Source organism: Sarcophilus harrisii, chromosome 4 (assembly GCF_902635505.1).
Source record: "Sarcophilus harrisii chromosome 4, mSarHar1.11, whole genome shotgun sequence".
Taxonomy (NCBI): Eukaryota; Metazoa; Chordata; class Mammalia; order Dasyuromorphia; family Dasyuridae; genus Sarcophilus; species Sarcophilus harrisii.
The window spans coordinates 25770001-25787864 of record NC_045429.1 but is presented as its reverse complement, the minus strand read 5'-3'; the positions used below and the strand labels follow the sequence as shown (position 1 = coordinate 25787864).

General features: G+C 48.1%; 1 protein-coding gene across 3 annotated transcripts in view; it reads left to right on the top strand.

The window, feature by feature from the left end:
* ELAVL4 (ELAV like RNA binding protein 4) overlaps positions 1-17864 on the top strand; it is a 107773-nt gene that overhangs the window by 85135 nt on the left and 4774 nt on the right. For all 3 annotated transcript variants that reach the window (XM_031969151.1, XM_031969150.1, XM_031969152.1), the window contains exons 4-6: positions 11688-11841; positions 14409-14634; positions 16355-16393. In XM_031969151.1, coding sequence (XP_031825011.1) covers positions 11688-11841; positions 14409-14634; positions 16355-16393 — 419 coding nt within the window. The remainder of the gene's footprint in view (positions 1-11687; positions 11842-14408; positions 14635-16354; positions 16394-17864) is intronic.

Below are 17864 nucleotides of genomic sequence, written 5' to 3'. Positions count from 1 at the left end.
TGCTCAATACCTACTCAGTATCTTTATTGTCTCTCTCTTGTGATCAAAGGGCTGGAGGACAGAGCAGAAATGTCCTCCCAAAGCCTTCCTTCAGGGAAGCTCCAAAGTTCCCGGCTTTTCTTTGTTTCCTGTCAGCTGCTCTACTTGGTTTTCACTCCTCAGATGTACCAGGTACCCTCTGGAGCTGCCCTTCCAACCCCTTTTTAGCTCCCTTTTGTGAATTATCGTCCTCTATTAGATCCTAAGCTCCTTGAGGGCAGGCGCCGTTTCTCCTAGCACTTAGCATAGTGCCTGATGTACAACAGGTACTTCATAAATGTTCATTGATTATTGACTAAAAAGGAATAGAAGAATGCAAAAAGAAAGATTTAAGGCCATCCCGGGGAGGCAAGAGTAGATACTGACTACTACTTTAAAACAGAAGTTCCTTGGAGGCAGGAATTCTCTTTCCTTTTGCTTAGAAAAGTATACAGAATAGTAACTGGCTGGACTTTTTTCCCCTCAAGACTACTCTGTACATCAGCTCATTTGGGTCAGCCTATGTCTTCACTATTCTATCACTGGACTGGACACAAGATCATATCTGAGTTCAAAGCCTACCTCCTACACTTACCTGTGCAGTCATGGCGGAGACATTCAACATCTCATAGCCTAAGTTTTCTCTGCTGTGAAATGGGGAAATGATAATATTTGCAATGCTGCGTTGTGAGTAAAAGTGCTATGTAAATGTGGGTTATTATTACCATTGTGTGGGCCTGAGGAAAATGGCATTTGAGTTGGGTACCAGAGAGTGGATAGAAATCCAAGCAAAAGAGGTGGGGGGGGGGGGGAGGAAGGCATCCTGGCTATAAAGAACAATCTGTTCAAAGGTACACAGGTGGGACTGGAGTGTAGATTAGTAATAGGCAATAGACTAATACAAGAATGAAAACAAAGGGTGGTTCCATACTGGGGGGAACCCTGAATGACATACAAAGAATTTACATTTTGTTTAGCTGGGGAGTGGAGTAGTTAGAACTGGGAACTTGGAGTCAGGAAGGTGTAAATTTGAATCTTGCCTTAGACACTTGCTATTTGTGTGACCACTTAATCTCTTCTCAGCCTCAGTTTCTCAATCTGTAAAGTGAAGATACTAATACTCTACTTTATAGGGTTGAAAAAGAGCAAACAATATGTAAACTTCCTATAAATTTTCAAGTATTAGTTGTTATTGTTATTTTTGTTATTTAGTAACTGATTGATTGGGGGAAATTGGGTTTGGAAGAGGAGAAGGAGAAGAAGGAGTCATATTTGTGTGTCAAGAAGATAAGTGGCAGCCAATGAAGACTGGGTTAGGTAGGAATGACAAGACCTATTATTAAACTATTGCAATAGTTTAAGCAGGTGATAGGGAGATCCTGGAGCGAGGTGATGGGAAGAGGGAGGAGGGGCTGGAGGCGGGAGATGATGCAGATGCAAGTGACAGTGGGCCTGGATCACTGAATGGGCAACAGCAGTGAAAGCTGGGGCCTGAGGTCATCCTCATGCCCTATACATGAGGAGGCTTGGAGGAGGGGCAGTTTGGGGAGGAGAGCAGGCAGTTTGATGCCATGAGGGACCCAGAAGCTGTGTCCAGGACTCGGGCAGATTTAGGATTCATCTCTGAGCCAGAAGCCTACAGCCAAGGGAGAGAAGGGAGGAGGGCTGAGGGTGGATCCTCTAGGGATTCCCATGTTAGGGCTCAGGAAGAGTGAGAGGAAATGGAAGAGAAGCAATTGTAGAGGGGGGAGAACCAGGAAACAGGAATCTGAGGGAAGAGAAGGGGTAGTCAGCAGCAGCCAGGCCATTGGCTTTGGTCCTCTGCAACCTTCAGGATTGCCACCTTGGGAGAGTGGCAGGGGGTGGGGGTAGTGAAGAAAGGAAAACCAGATAGCCAGATGGCAGGGAGTTTAGGAGGGTGTGGGCAGTGTCGTGATGGAGGCATTGGGCATAGACATTTTTTCCCAAAAAATTTAACAGTGAAGGGGAGGAGAGAGATGGGACCGTATAGTTGGATGAAGTAGATATGTCAAGAGAAGGGTTATTTTGGGGATTGGGGAGACCTCAGCATATTTGTAGACTGCCTCCAGAAGGAATTGGTGAAAGACAGAGATAGATAAGGAGGAAAGGAGTGGGACAGAGCAGGAGGGGAAAAGAGAAAGGAGAAGGAGAAAGAGAAGCAGAGAGAAGAAGTAGAAGAAGAAAGACAGAGAAAAAAGGGAGAGACAGACAGAGAAGAGAAATAGAGACAGAAAATAAGAGAGAGAGAGAGAGAGAGAGAGAGAGAGAGAGAGAGAGAGAGAGAGAGAGAGAGAGAAGGGAGGGACGGAGGGAGGGAGGGAGGGAAGAAAGAAGAAAGAAGGAGGCGGAGAGAAGCTCTGAGTACAGGCTGACGGAGGAGAAGCAGGGATCCCCTCCTGCTTAGGCCAGAGTGGGGGAAGAGTGGGTGATAAGCAAATGCTTAAAAGTTTGCAGGAATGGAGCCCAGAGCCAGGAAGCTTGATACAGATGGTCTCAGTCTCCTTAGTGAAGCGAGAGGAGACATTGGGTAGAGGATGAGGGTTAGAGGGAGGAGAGTTGGCCATAACAGATGCTCTGAGCAGGGAGACAGGGAGATGATAAGGACTGTGTTTAGGAGCTGAGAATTATTCACCTTGGTGTTCAGAACACAGAACTAGAACAGAGAGATGGGAGTTCAAAGCGGATTTCAGCTTAATTTTAAAGCTAGCTTTGCTAACAGCTTCAGCTAAGCCTAAAGGAGAGTATGATGCTCTGGGAGGTCTTGGGCTCTCCATCTCTGGGGGTCTCCAGCCAGAAAGCGGATGGATGCTCAATGCAACGGTCGGGACCCTTATCCAGACAAAGGTTGGCTGAGTGACTTCTAAAGGCCTGCCAGCTCAGACTTCCTGAATGTAGAGGCAGGAGTGTTCACTGGTCTGGTAGCCGGACCAAAGAGAGTGTTATAGGGGTGGGGAAACCTGCACATGTTCCTAAACAAAGGAGTAATGATGCTGAGGATGCTGGAGACAGGGTTTGGATTGGAGCTAAGTCCTACAAGAAACCAAAGGGGAGGGATTAAAGGTGATGATTAAGGGATGAGCTTCAGGAATGAATAGACTTTTTCTTTGAAGTGAGAGGGGCCAGATTGTGGGGAGCAACAGAGAGGCTTAGGAAGTTCCTAAAAATCGTGGGATTTAAAACTAAAGAAGGGGACTGTCTAGTCCTCGAGAGAACTGTCTCTCTTCTCAATTCATCCTCATAAAACTAAATATCTTGACATCAGCCCTTTCCCCACTTGGTGCGGTGTCACCTACCAGGCAAATGAATACACGGGAGCTTTAGCAAAGCTCCCCTCCCTCTTCTTCCTCTCCACTCCTAAGAGTCAAGTTACTATTGCCCTTCGAAGCTGACTCTCTTTAGTTGTTTCCTGCCTAGTTCCTTCATAGAAGGTTTCTTTCTTTTTAAATGGCTGCCCCACCAGGAGCTTGGCTAGTCTTTGGTCAACCAATAATCTTCTGATTTTATCATTCTTGATCAGAAACTGTATAACATGTAAGGAGTTAACAAGGTATAAACCTTTAAGTCTGTAAGCCTCGACTCTCTTGTCTTGTTCTTAGCTTTGGGGATTTCATTAGCTGGGCTGGGCTGGGGTAGTGGTGATAGGAGGACTCAGCGGATTAAGGGCATCTTCATCATTTTCTCCCAGTTAATAATTCATTTTATAAAAATAAAAACCTCTACAAGTCTGTCATTTAACCGGATTCTATCAGCCAATCAATAAGCATTTATTAGATGAGTTTGCAAAGATAAAAATAAGTCTCTGTCCTCAAAGATCTTCCATTTTATTTATTTATTTATTTATTTTTGCTGAGGCAGTTGGGGTTAAGTGACTTGCCTAGGATCACACGGCTAGGAAGTCTTAAGTGTCTGAGGTCAGATTTGAACTCAGGTCCTCCTGACTTCAGGGCTGGTGCTCTATCTACTGTGTCACCTAGCTGCCCTGATCTTCCATTTTAATAAGAAAAATCAGATTTACTCAGGTAAGTAGATATAGAATACATGCTGAGAGACTCCCAGGTGTGCACTCACAGTCACCCTCCAGCTTCCTTAGCAGCAGCCCTTCCTGGCCTGCCCTGAGAGTGCTCTCCCCTTCCCTCAAGCAGTGCTCCATTCCCTCCTAGCACCCTGCCCCCCCATTGGTGTCCTTCTCCTTCCGTCTCCACTCCCACTTTCTGGCTCCCGTTGTATTTTGTCTTCCCCATAAGAGAGTAAGGGCAGCCAGCTGGCTCCGTGGTGCACAGAGCACCAGGCCCTCTTCTTCCCGAGTTCAAATCTGGCCTCGGATGCAGGGGCCCCGAGGGGCTCCCAGGCACTTGGGCAGTAAGCCCAGACTACAGAGATGCTCGTTCAAGGAGGGTAGTGATGAGGTGGGAGTCCAGGGGCCTGGAGAGCAAACGTTGCAGGGGTAGCAGTAAGCTGCCAGCGAAGAGTGGGCCCTGCTCTTCTGGACGTGGCCTGTGGGGGAACTGCGTGCGCCTGTCCCAGGGGCTTCCTTCCTGTTTTGAAAAGTGGCCCAGTTGGGGACTCAGGGCAGGGAAAGGGGACAAATTCTTGTGTGAAAACTGCTAATCATGATAAACTACAGACGGTGACAGAAAGGGCCTTTTGTACAGACAGCTCCACATTTGAGCCTCACATCCCATTGCACAGTTGTGGCAGATGTGAAAATGCCCAATGTACAGATAAGGGAACAGAGGCTCAGAGAGGTTTAGCTCCTTGCCTGTGATCACACAGTACCTCAGGCCTTTCTCATCATAAGTCCAGTTCTGTCTTCTGAAGGGGCAGGAGGAAGAGGGGACTCCTGCATGTGTAATCCCTGCTGGAGAAATACAAGATCGGGATGGCAGGGTCCCAGCCCTTGGCCTCCCAGTCTAGGAGGGGAAGAAGACATTCACGGGCATTTTTCTGGTGCTTCAAGGTTCAAGGGTGAGAGGTGCACAGCCTGTGCTCAAAACCCGCCTCTGCTCCTTGGACAAGTCAACTCTTACCCTGCTTGAGCCTCAGTTTCCTTTTCTGTAAAATGAGGCTGCCTGAGGTCTCTACCAGCTCCAAACTTGTTCAGATACTACATTCTTTGGCCCTTGTGTTGGAGGTAAAGGCATCTGGATAGAACATTGGAATTGGAGTCAGAGACCTTTGTTCAGAACCTGCCTCAGCTATGTAATAGCCATGTGTGACCCTGAACAAGTGACTTAACCTGTCTGCCTCAGTTTCTTCATCTGTCAAATAGGGTAACAGTTGCACATCTCTCCCTGGGTGGGTGTGAGGATCCAGCGAGATACTGGGTTTGGAGCGTGATTTCCATAGAAGCATGAGGCATTTGTGGCATTGTGGGTAGAGAATCTGGCGTGGAAATCAAGAAGAGCTGGGTTTGGATCCTGGCTTGGGCACTCGTTAGCAGATACCACATGCCCTCCGGGGGGGTTTTGGGGGGAGGTGATGCCAGGGCGCCTCGTCAGGCCGTGGTGCTGAAGGGCTGAGTGGGGGAGAATCGGGGGTTGTTGTGCCCACAGGTGGTTGGCTCAGCCCCAGCATTGTTGCTGAGTGTCATTGGGCTGTTTTGAGGTCATTCCCATGCGCCTTCTTGGGGGAGGGAGCTCATGAAGTCCTGGTGTGGGGAGGTGAGTCAGAACAGCAGTTAAGTGCATCAGTGCCAGCCTGTGGGAGGGAGTTACCTAGATGCCAGGGTGGGATCCAGGTGTCTTCAGTGAGCTCAGAGTCCCTGGGACCCGCCACTGGGGCTTGGCTGCCACAGAAGCCTGGGTGAGAGAACAGGCCAATTCCTGTGGTCATTTGTCCTTGGCTCTTGGAGAGCACCAGGGCGTAACCGGGGGCACGTCCCGACTCGAGAGTGACTGGGTTTACATGAGGCAGAGCCGCCGGTCTCACTCTCTCCTCCAGTCATTGGAGCCCCTGGCAAGGCAGGGGCCCGGCTGATGGGGGATGACTCCCGAGGCAGTGGGGGACCCTGGTCTTTTTAAGTTAAGGTTTTCCCCAGATCTCAGTTGGTCTGAGGCAGTGGCCATCATGACTTAAGGACTAGGGAAGGATCGAGAGAGAAGTGTGTTTCCCTGATTTGCCGTCACAAAAGTATCCATCTGGGAGGGAAACGCTACTGCTCATTTGATAGTTGTACAGTAATGAGTTGCTCATCAGTGAAGGTGTGCAAGGCTGAATGAGCCTCGGCAGAGACACTCTCGAGAGGATTCCTGTATAAGATAGAATGGAAGGAACCATGAACTTGGGATCAGAAGGATGAAGGTTCGAGTCCCAGCTCTGACATTTAGTGGCCAAGTCCCTTCCCTCTGGGCCGCGATATTCGTTCTTGGTAAAGCACAGAGGGTTGGATTACACGATCTCTGAGATTGTCCCAGCTCTGGCAGGTGGTGAGCTCTCCTCTCAGATGGGAATAAAAGGCACTGAGAATACCGAGACGAGACAAGCCCTGGCCTGGAGGAGCGCACGCTCTCATAGAGACTACAGTCTAGGCACTGACAGGCAAGTGGGAGGATAATGAAGCGGAGAAGAGCATGGAGGAGGTTGCAGGGAAGGCCTCTCCTAGGAGGCAGCCCCCAAGCTTACCTGCAGGTGGGCACAGACTATTGCTCCCTGTGGCCAGAGGCGGTTTCCAGGCCGCTTTTCCTTCAAAGCTGCATCCCCCTCCTCAGTTGCAGCCAGTGTCAGAGATGAGCCAGCCCCTGGGCTCTCTTCTGGGGACTTCTGCCTTTCCTTGTCCTTGCTTCTCATGGTTCTTTTAAAAATCATCTCCCTAGGACGGTTCACAATGATTCCTTTTGTTCAGTTACCACTTTCTCTTAAAAAATTGAGCTTCATGGCCCTTCTCCTGGGGTCTTTTGTAAGATGAGAAAAGAGACACGCAAGCCAGAGCTGGCGCCTATGAGACAGCTAAGTATGAGTCATGATATGAGAACTTGGAGTCAAAAAGACCTGAGTTCAAATTCTGACTTAGTCATTCATTAGCAGTGAGATTCAATGCAAAATCACCTAAACTCTCTTAGCCTCAGTGTTCTTATCTGTGAAATGGAGATAATAGCATTTCCCTCACAGGATTAAGATTGTTACTAACTGGCTATGTGACCCTGGGCAAGTCATTTAACCATGTTTGCCTCGGTTTCCTCATCTGCAAAGTGTACTGGAGAAGGAAATGACATATCCCTCTAGTATTTCTGCCAAGAAAACTTCAAATGGGATGTCAGTAGCAACAAGATCAACAGCAACAACACAGGGTTGTTGGGGAGCCCAAATGAGTTAATGTATGTAAAGCACTTTATAAGCCTTGCAGATCAATATAAATGCTGACGATTAGCCTGAAATCTGGTTAGTGACTATGTTAGCAAGAATGATGAGAGCCCTGGATGGAGAGGCCGAGGCCTTAGGCTTGTTCGGCGCGCTGCTGCTGGTTCTTTGGCCGCCACCTCTCTTCCTTTGGGGCTTAGTTTTCTCCTTTTAAGGGGATGCCCATGGATGTTCTATCCGAGGGGTTTCCCAGCTCCCATCCTCTGGCTGTCCTGCCCAGCGGAAGAAAGCCCCGTCTGGGACAGGGGCCATCCGGCTCCACTCACCAGTTTCCGTGGATGAGGAGCTCGTGGTCTCACAAAGCAGCCCTTTCTGCGCTGAGTAGTTCTTGTTGGTTGCAAAGCTTGTCCTGTTCACTTAGCCCAAAGAGCCTCCTCCTAACTGCCCACCCTGACCCCACCAACCTAGAGCGTGATGACTTGCTTCGGATTAATAAGTGCTCATTCAGTGACTGAAGGGTGTATGATCCCCTCTTACAGTAAAATGATTTCATTTTGTCAGAATTCATTCTCTGTGGATGAGAGAATTGCTGTGAGACTTCTCAGTGGGTGTCTTGCCTACCTGTTAAGGACCAAAGAGGGAAGGTCAGCGTGGATGCTTCTGGAAGCTTTTGGAGAGCTTCCTTGGTACAAAGTCAAGTCTCTCCCTTCTCTTCCCCTGTCTCAGGTTTGGTGATGATCACAGGAAATGGATCTGGAAAGGACCTTAAAGATGATTTAAACATACTCCCAGTACCTTTCCCAGGACTGTATTCCCAGTGACTGATGGGCCATGGCAGCGGAGGGAGTGTACACACTGAGAGGTCCCCGTGCTGATGAAAACTTAGGTTTGGATCAAAACCAAGTAGCCAGCCAGCCACGTCCTCACAGAGAGAAATAAATAATAAACCCCCCACTTCTCCAGCACTTTGCAAGTTTGTCCTGTACTCCACTAGGTAGGTAGCACAAGTTGAGTGTGCACAGCCTTGGACCCTGAGTCAGGAAGACAATGCTTAATAGCTGTGTGATCCCAGGCGTCACATGGCCTTGTTGTCTCTCTCAGTTTCCTTATCCAGAAAATGAGGATTACAATAGCACCCATCTCTCAGGGCTGTTGTGAGGATCAAATGGGATAATATTTGTAAAGCTTTTTGCAAACCTTAAATTGTTATTTAATTTCTATTGTTATCGTCATCAGCTGTTTACTAAGTAATAATAATAAGAGCAGCTAACATTTATATGCTATTTACTGTATACGAGACACTATGCTAAGCCCTTTATAATTATCAGCTCATTTGACCCTGACAACTACTCTAGGAGGGAGGTACATCCATTTTTCAGTTGAGAAAACTGAGGTAATAGGGATTTTCCCAGAGTCACACAGCTAGAAAGTGAATGAAGCCAGATTTTAATTCAAGTTGCCTTGATCTGCCAGATCTGGCAGTCTGTAGCTGCCACCCAGAGTAGTACTCACCATGTGCCAGTCACTGAGAATCCAAAGACAAAAATGAGACCCCTTCTGACCTCAGAGGGCATACGTTGTCTCAGTGAACACAGTTTGTAAACAGTAGATATAGAATACATGCGGCAAGTTGAGTTCTGACCTTTATACCCTGGCATCAACTGCAGGCTAGTTTGCAGGATTGGGAGAATGGCCTCTCTTCCCTCCAAAGCAAGAAGGATCCATCTAGTTTTTAAGTGGAGGCCGGATGTTCCCGGCATCTCTTCATTTCAGGACACTGAGGGCAGACAGAGTCCTGAGAAATGAGTTCAGGGGAGCCCCCCAAGGTACAAGCCAGCCGTATTGTGAATGTCCATTTGTTGTCTCCCAGGCACTGGGTATTCAGAGAAATGGCTAAGTTGGTTGTCTCTGGCCATGGACAAAGGTGGCCTGTGCCAGGCTGTCCACCTTTCCTGAGCTTGCAGCTAGACAGTAGGACCACAAGCCAAGCCAAGGGTGGAGGCAGCCTCCAAGAGGCCCCCTGCCCTTTCCCCTTCAGTTAGAATGCCCCACAGCAGGAAGGAGCTGCCCTGAAAGACAATGAGGTGCCCATCCCTTAAGCAGATGCTGGATACCTGGAGGATGAGGTTCATGGACATTACTGCTTCCTTTTGTTTTTGTTTCCAGCACCTGGTAGTGTTTGTGAGGCCCCAACACATGGAGAGGGGCTTGATAACCAGTTTTTATTCCTTTCCCCTTCCCTCTGTAGCACAGAGCCTAATGCAGAGTAGGTACCTAATAAATAAATAAATACTTTCTCATCCAGCATAGTAACCAGTGCATCTTAGAGCCTTTCTTAAGGCTCATTTTTTCCTTTCCCCATCCCCTCCTAGCACAGCTCCTGGCACCAGCTCAGGTGTTTAGGAAATGTTTGTTGATTGACTAGATTCTGGGATTCTAATACTGTAGGAAGACAAAACATCTCTTTGCTCTGAGTTCTGCCGCCTTAGCCTTGTCTTCCATGGCAGGGACATGAGCTCTCCCTCTCTTGGCCCATTCACGTGCCCCTGTGTAATAACTTCTGAGGGTTAGCCCCAGCATCTTCTGGATCCTGGGTTGTTCCTCGGGGGCTCTTGGATGGCCCTGCGCCTGCTCAGAAGGGTTGAGACAAGGACTACAGATGGACCTTCTCAAGAGTTCTTAACTTACTTTACACCAAGCCTCTTTGATTGCCTGGGACCCAGCTCAGGAGGGCTAGTTTCCGACGGCCAACAGCCCAGGCTGGCCTGGGGTGGAAGCCTTCTTCTGCCTGCCCTTATGGTGGAGGAGCTCTCTGACCCCTGTTGTCCCCCCAGCCCAAAGCCCCAGTGCCAAATGCCACGGACCACCGCCTCTGCCTCCATCAGTAGGAGCTAACATTAGTCACACTCACCCCATCTCTCTGTTGAGTCAACGCCTATTTTTAGAGATCAGAGAAAGAGAGCCATCATTTGTGTCATGGGGAGGGACTTGGGGCCCAATAGAGGGTACTGGGGAGAGAGGGGGTCCTCCCCAACACACATCCACCAACCCCAGACTCTTTCCCAAACGCTCCAGCCCCCATGCAGTGAAAACATGGCTTCTGTGATCAGTCCCGCATGAACCACCTCGCTGTGCTCACACACGTGTACCCATGAGTGCACATGGCATGCGTGCCCCAGTCAGGTGTTTGTAGTCTGGGTTAAATAAGATTGCTTGCCGAGGTGTGCTCCCATGCTGCTTGTGGCCAGGCCGCTGTCCAGCAGCAGGAGCAGCAGCAGGCAGGCTGGAGAGCCGGGCAGCTCTATTTTGAGCCGTGCCCGCCCTAGAAATAGCTGGAGTGAGAGAGACTGGCTGCAAAGCATCCTCGCCAACACTGGGTGTTGTTTGTCTTTTGAATTTAAAAAAATAAAAAATAAAAATAATTTTTTTTAAAAAAATCTAAAATTAATGACTACTGAAATGTGCTTTGCTTATGTGTACGCTGCAGATTTGGCTCCTTGCAGATGGAATTTCAGATCTGTTTACATGTCTCTGTTAGCATTTTGGAAGAAAACAGTTCACAGAGATCCAGGGAGATAATTTTTTCCTGAAATCGCACCTCCTCTTTGGTGCACCAATGGGCTGTCACTTCCCTTGCTGCCCTGTTTGGCCCCCTTGGGGGTGCTCTGGAAGCAGCTGGGTTGACTGCCCTGGTACAGATGTGCTCGGGGGGATGGAGGGGTGGGTGGTCCTCTGAGCCCTCCCAGCCAGAGTTGGGGAGAAAAAGGGATGGAGCTGGCCAGGAGCTCGGTATTTTCCATGACTTTGTAAGGGAGGATGGCAGGCAGACTTTGAGGAGTCAGAGTCTGTGCAGAGATAAGGGAGATGGGATTGGTGGTTCTTTTACCTGCTGATTCACATGCCCCAGAACCCTGGCCGTGGCTTGCTTCATTTAAGCTTGAGGAGAGTTTTCCTGGCTCTTGGGAGGACTCTAGAAGGGGCATACAGGGTCAGGTCATTGTAGCCAGGCTAGAACTTGAGTAACTGGAAAGGGCAAAGGGTGGCTGGGCAGTAGGCACTATAGCCTGAAGGTGAACTCACTCTCTTCTCCTTCCCTTCTTCTTCCTCCTTTTTTCTCTTCTTTCTCTTCTCCTCTAACTCCTGCTCATCCCTCCTCCCTCCTCCCTTTCCTTTTCTTCCTCCTTTCTCTTTCTCTCCCTCCTCCCTCTTTCTTCTCTTCCTCCACCTTTTCCTCCTCTTCTCCTTTCTTTCTCTCCCTCTTCCCTCTTTCTCCACCTTTTCCTCCTCTTCTCCTCCTTCTGCTTCTTTTTCTCTCCTCCTCCTCCTCCTCTTCCTCCTCCTCTTCCTTCCAGGTCTCCTATGCCCGTCCAAGCTCAGCATCCATTCGGGATGCAAACTTATACGTCAGCGGTCTCCCAAAAACCATGACCCAGAAAGAACTGGAGCAGCTCTTCTCGCAGTACGGCCGTATCATCACCTCTCGCATCCTCGTGGATCAAGTCACAGGTTCACTGGGGGGCTTTTTCCTTCACCCCTGCCTGCCAGCTTCTGTCAGTGGTGCTGAAGCACACAGGCCCTGTTCTCAGCTCATTTCCTCCAGCCAGGTTTAGCAGGGTTTACAGGATGAGTCAGGCAGGCTAATTTAACCCTTCTGCATCCAGGTCCCTTTTATTTTAGTTCTCACATTTTGTAACCTAAACACACACTGCACATGCACACACATTTGCTTGCAGGCTTATTTCTGGATTCGTGACTTCACAAGGGTGGTCATTCCATTCACCAGAACAGGTGGCAGTCATCTCAGCATCTTGCTTTTGATTTAGGCTATATAACTGATACATAATAGGTACTTGATAAATGCTTGTTTGTGCAATGGAAGCTCTCATATCTTCAAGGCGATATGATATAGAGGGAACCAGTTTTAAAGCTGGAGGACCTAGATTCAACTCTTAGACATTTAATTTCTTGTGTGACCTCTCCAGACTTCAGTTTCCTCCTCTGTAAAAATCTAATAAAAAAAGGCATTTTTAAATATAAATGCTAAGCAATAGGGATACCCCCCCCCAAAAAAAAAGCCCACACAAGTCTCTATCCTTAAGGAGCTCATGCTCTAACCAGAAAGATAATTGTAAATACTAAGTAGGGATAAGATAGACAAAGAGTAGATGGTAGCAGAGGTTGGGAAGTGAATGGGACCATGCAAGGCCTTAAAGGCAGACAGGTATTCCAGGACAGGGCAGGAGGAAAAGAGGAAGCCCACTCTCAATGACCTCCAGCTTCCTTCTAGCTTGAAATTTGATCCCAAGAGCCTATGAATATATAAAGATTGTAACCTTGCTCAGAGGTAGTGGCTAAGCTTCTGAGTTCCATTCCAAGCCAGAAATGACCTCAGGCGCTCAGTCAGTTGTCAACAAGCATCCTGTAAATACTGTTCTGTTCTCTACCTTGAGAAAGAATAATCGAATGAATTCTTGTTCCCTGCCCTTAGGGAGCTTATGTTCTATTAAAGTCATGTTCAAGGGAGGTATCTGTGTATGTGTAGTCCCTGTTTAGTGTGTTTGTGTGTGTGTATACACATACATATGTATAACTATCTATATCTACATCTATCTATCTATATATAATCACCAAAGTGGGTGTAGAAGCACACAGACACACATATATCTTCCTTGATGTCTAGTTTGCTCAGCAACAAATGGATGAAGGTGACTGGTTGAATTAAAGTATTTTTAAGTTCATTTTAACACCTCCTTTTACAGGTGAGGAAATTTGGCCAGAAATCCCACAGTGACCCTGTTAGCGAAGTTAGAATTTAAAACCAGGTCTTATAACTGAAACAATTAAGGCTATTCATCCCCCTTCAAATAAGCTCTTACCCTTTCCTTCTCCCCTTCCAGGGGTGCCCAGCTCTTTGCCTATGTTACATAATAGGCTCATCATTAGCAGGGTGTGTAAAGATACAGGTAATGCAGACCAGCTTTGTGGCAGGTGCCACATGGGACCCCCCGTCACACATGGGACGTGAGTGTCCCAGCAGCCCTGGAGGCTGCTTACCAACCAGCCCCCCTGCATCTGAGCCCCATGCCAATGCAGCCTTCACCCTGTGAGTCTTCAGCACTTTACCAAGAGGGTATTTAATGTTTGCATTATATGTTTGTATTAGAGTCCTTTTGGCAGATGTTTTAGTAGTGGATCAAAAGGAACATCTTCTCCCATGGCTCCAGAGAGTGGGCGGAGGACCCTGGTCTTCCTGCCAGAAGAGATCATAGGAATCTTTGGTCAAATGGTAGCCATCCAATTTCCTGGAAAAGGAAGCCCCCTCCTTCCCCTAGCATTCTGTTTTCCTTTGGGAAAGCTCTGTATGCTAAGAAGCTTCCCTGAAATGAAATCTCAGTTTACCTTTTGGGGGTTTCCCTGCCCTGTTGAGTCCTGCTTTTTGGGTCCAGCCACAGCAGTTTTCATCCCTCTCTCAGATGTCAGCCTTGAAACCAGATCTGGGGTCCATCTGAGTTCTGGTTCCATTAGTTGGATCCCCAGACCTTTGTGCTCTGGATGTTCTCTAGGACTAAATGCCCCCAGGGTATTTAGAGTCCCACTCACTAGGAGGCCCAAGCCTGTGTCCTTCTCCTATACTTATTGGGTGAATTACCCAATCTCTCTGAGAGTCACTTTGCTCCTATTGTAGAGGAGAACCCCCATTTGGACCCAGAATCCCTGAACCTGACTGGGACCCATGGACAAGCCATCTCCTTTCTCTGCCCCGCCTTAGGTGTGGCTACTCAGATTAGCATTATCTGGTGATGTTCCTCTTCATAGATAACATGCATTTAGTTTTGACAAAGCATTTATTAAGTACCTACTGCATGCTAAACCCTGTGCAGCTTGCCAGAAGAGATCATTCATTCCATGGCAAACATTTACAGAGTCCTTACTTGGGCTGGGCCAAGAATGAATCCTCAAGGAGCTTATGTGCTTTCAGATGAGATGGTATGGGACCTGTTTCTTTTTTCCCTTTGGACCTGGATGATTCTGGGTTTTTGCTTCTTTTTTAACCTGTTCTCCTTCCTGCCCAGGTGTCTCTCGAGGTGTGGGATTCATCCGCTTCGACAAGAGAATAGAGGCAGAAGAAGCCATCAAAGGCTTGAATGGCCAGAAGCCCAGCGGTGCTACGGAACCCATTACTGTGAAGTTTGCCAACAACCCCAGTCAGAAAACGAGCCAGGCCCTGCTCTCCCAGCTCTACCAGTCTCCCAATAGACGCTACCCGGGGCCTCTGCACCACCAGGCCCAGAGATTCAGGTACGGGCGAGTGAGGCCCCCAAGGGCCAGGCTGCCAATGCCTGGACTAAGACCATGCAGGCTTGCAGACATCGCCCCTCTGGGGTCATCGGATCAATGAATCCCATCAGTGAATGGGGTTGCCCTCAGCTCTCATACTTTTTGACTGTAGAGAGAGACAAATAGATGGGGTTGGGAGAGGAGAAGACAGAAAGAAAGAGGGAATTTTTTTTAAAAATTCCATTTTATTCTGACATTCACTTTTTAAAATGTTGAGTTCCCGATTCTCTCCTTCCCTCCAGCCCTTCTCCACCCTTTAAGAAGGCAAGGAATATGATAGAATTAAAAAAACAAAAACAGACTCAAAAAACCCAGTGAGATTAATTACTAAAATAAGGTCATCTGTTCACTATGACTTTAGGCTGGACACTTCCTTCTGTGGTGGGGAGTGGACTGGGTGACCTTCTGACCCCTAAGGCTTCTTCCTCTGACTTTTCACCTGGCATCCCAGGCAGAGGGCAGAGTCTGGTTCTGTTCCCCAGCAAGTAGCTCCCATTGGGGCCTGCAGCCTTGGTCCCAGCTGCTGTGTCTACCCTAAGATCCTGGTGGCCTAGAACACAATTTGGGAAGCTTTATTCCAGCCCTAATTAGCTTCCTGGGGTCATTACCACCGGATGTCTGCTTCTGATGGACAGAAGCCCTGTGTAGCTGCTCCCCCTTTTTTGGTGGGGGAGGGGGGAATCTTCCTGTGACTTACTTAGTTGAAGGCCTGGTCTGTGACTAATGGGAGGGGGGAGCTATTCTCTTAATGGCCCCTAATACATTTCCTGTAGCACTCTCACCCCCCCTTTCCCCCTCCCCCTTTCATTCTCCTCCCTTAATTAAAGGGTGATTTTCATTATCCAGGATCTCCTAGGAATGTAGCAGGAAGGACTGGCCTGGGGTGGGGGTCAAGAGAGACAATTAGCTTTTTTGGAGTCCTCTCCATTGCCAGGAATAATAATGGGAGCTGAAATTGCTAATGATTTCTTCCTCACCAAGCATCCAAGTCACCTAATTTTTACTTTGTGTGAGCACACATACAGTATTTATGTAAAAAACCCTCTCCTAGAGGTTTCTAATAATGGAAACCATGGCTACTGCTGCCCCCGGGGTGGGAGCAGCTTTTCCCTGGAGGGCGGGCTGGGAGGTGGCTTAGAGCCTGCTGGCCATTCACCCAGGAAGGGTGGTTTGGGCAAGCCCCTTTCAGCTCCTGCTTGGACTTTTTTGTTCTCTGCTCCTTTCCTCCTCCACTACTCCAAAAAAGGGATAAGTTCAGAAGGGTGCAGATGGGTGTGCCACTGGTTCATTTCAAACATAAATCTTTTATCCACAAGTTTGAGCGCAAGGGAACAGCAGGAGCAATTATTTTATACCCAACATAAAATTCAGAAATTAAGGGAAAAGACCCAGAGGGCGGAGTGGGTTAAGGAATGATTTTTAGTTGCCACTACAGACCTGGAGAGAGAGGGGGCGAGACAGAGACCGAGCAGGCTTTTTTCCCCGAGTGGCTCTCCTGCGGGCATCCCACCATGTTGAGGGCCTGAGAGGGGCAGCTGCCACTCGCGGAGCTTAGGAGGCCTTTTGGGGGAAGTGCTTGAGCGTCTCTTCTCTGACAAGGGGGCCATCAGAATGAATCGTTCCATTGCTCAGTCTTGCCATCTGTGAGAAATTAACCCCGAGACCCTCCTTCTCTTTTCAGGCTGGACAATTTGCTTAATATGGCCTATGGCGTAAAGAGGTAATTAAGACTCCACAGATCGCCAGATGTCCGTGTTGGCACAGATGGGTGCTATAATTTATTATTTTTTTTAATTCACTAACTTTCAAAATTTCTTTAATTACTTTTTTCTTCCACCAGCATGTCAAATTCTTAATTTTTAGTTCGGACTTCAGTTGGTTTTTGTTTCTTTGGTTTTTGTTAAGGGCACGCAGAGAATGCGTGCATCTCACTTTTTTTTTCTTTGATTTACAGGTGGGCCTCTAACTTGGTTCAGGTGTCACAGCTATAGTGCCTTGGCTTAAGAATGTCCTGGCTCTCTAATGACAGCTTTTAGGAGAAAAGCATCTGTTTTTTCTCCAGCTAATTTTGCAAACTCGAACAATGTGGGGATAATGGCAAGAGCTCTGGGCTTTGGAGTCAGCCCCAAATCCTGGCTCTGCCGCCACTGACTACCTAGATGGCCTTGGGCAAATAATTCAACTTCAGAGGCCTCTGAGGTCCTTTGAACAGTAGTTCAAACAGTGCCCAGATACCATTAGAAGGCACAGACTCCTACAAATGACATTATTGACAAGACAATAATCTGATGTGATTACATCAGATTTAAACAATTTTACTTACTGTAGTTGACAATTCCACAACGGCCATTGAAAGACTCAGGTCAGAGGTGGCTGGCCATGACCAAGAGGTGGTTGCAGGGGTTGCCTCTGTCCCCTGCCTCCTAACTTGATCTTTAATTGGGCTCTGGAGTGTAACTGTGTACACCTTAACTGATCTTGGGCGTCTTCTGTTCACAGGTTTAACCTATACCAACTTTCTTTTGGTTCTTTGCGTTCTTTTGTTGTTTCATTTCGAGAAGTTTGGGGGCTTGGGTCGGGGTCAGGGGGTCAGCTTGGACTCCATGTCGAGGCTCGATCTCAGAACTCCTCGTCCTGCATCCATGGGAGTTTCCCCGGCGGGTGGGGTGGAGCGGGGCAGGTGTGGGTGTCCTGTCAATGTGACCTGTCCTTTGACTCTTGTTTGTGCCTTACCAACTGACTAGACACAGATGATCTTCCCTTCTCCTTCAGTTAGTGCCTGATTCCCACACCCCTCCCACGTCTGGGCGAACACTTACACTTTTTAACCAGACAACGTTTTAACCACCCACCCCTACCCTGTACGGTAAGTGACTTCCTGAATATAAACTCTCAGCCTCCACCATAGACTTGCATCATAAGCCTGAGGAGAAGGAAGAATACCTCTTGTTCTTATGCCCCAGCATTCTCCTCTTCCCTCTCAAGTCACTTCTTCAGCCCCCATCCTGAAGGCCAAACATGGCCAAACGTGCTGTAGTCCATAGAAAGGGAGGCTGAGGGCATGTGCTGAAAGTGAGTTAGGGTCACCTTCCTGATAACTCTAGTTTCATCCCTAGTCTGGCACCTTGCACATATCAAATGATTGCTAATAAACTTTAAAAAAATATCCAAGATCAAAATGACAATTACAC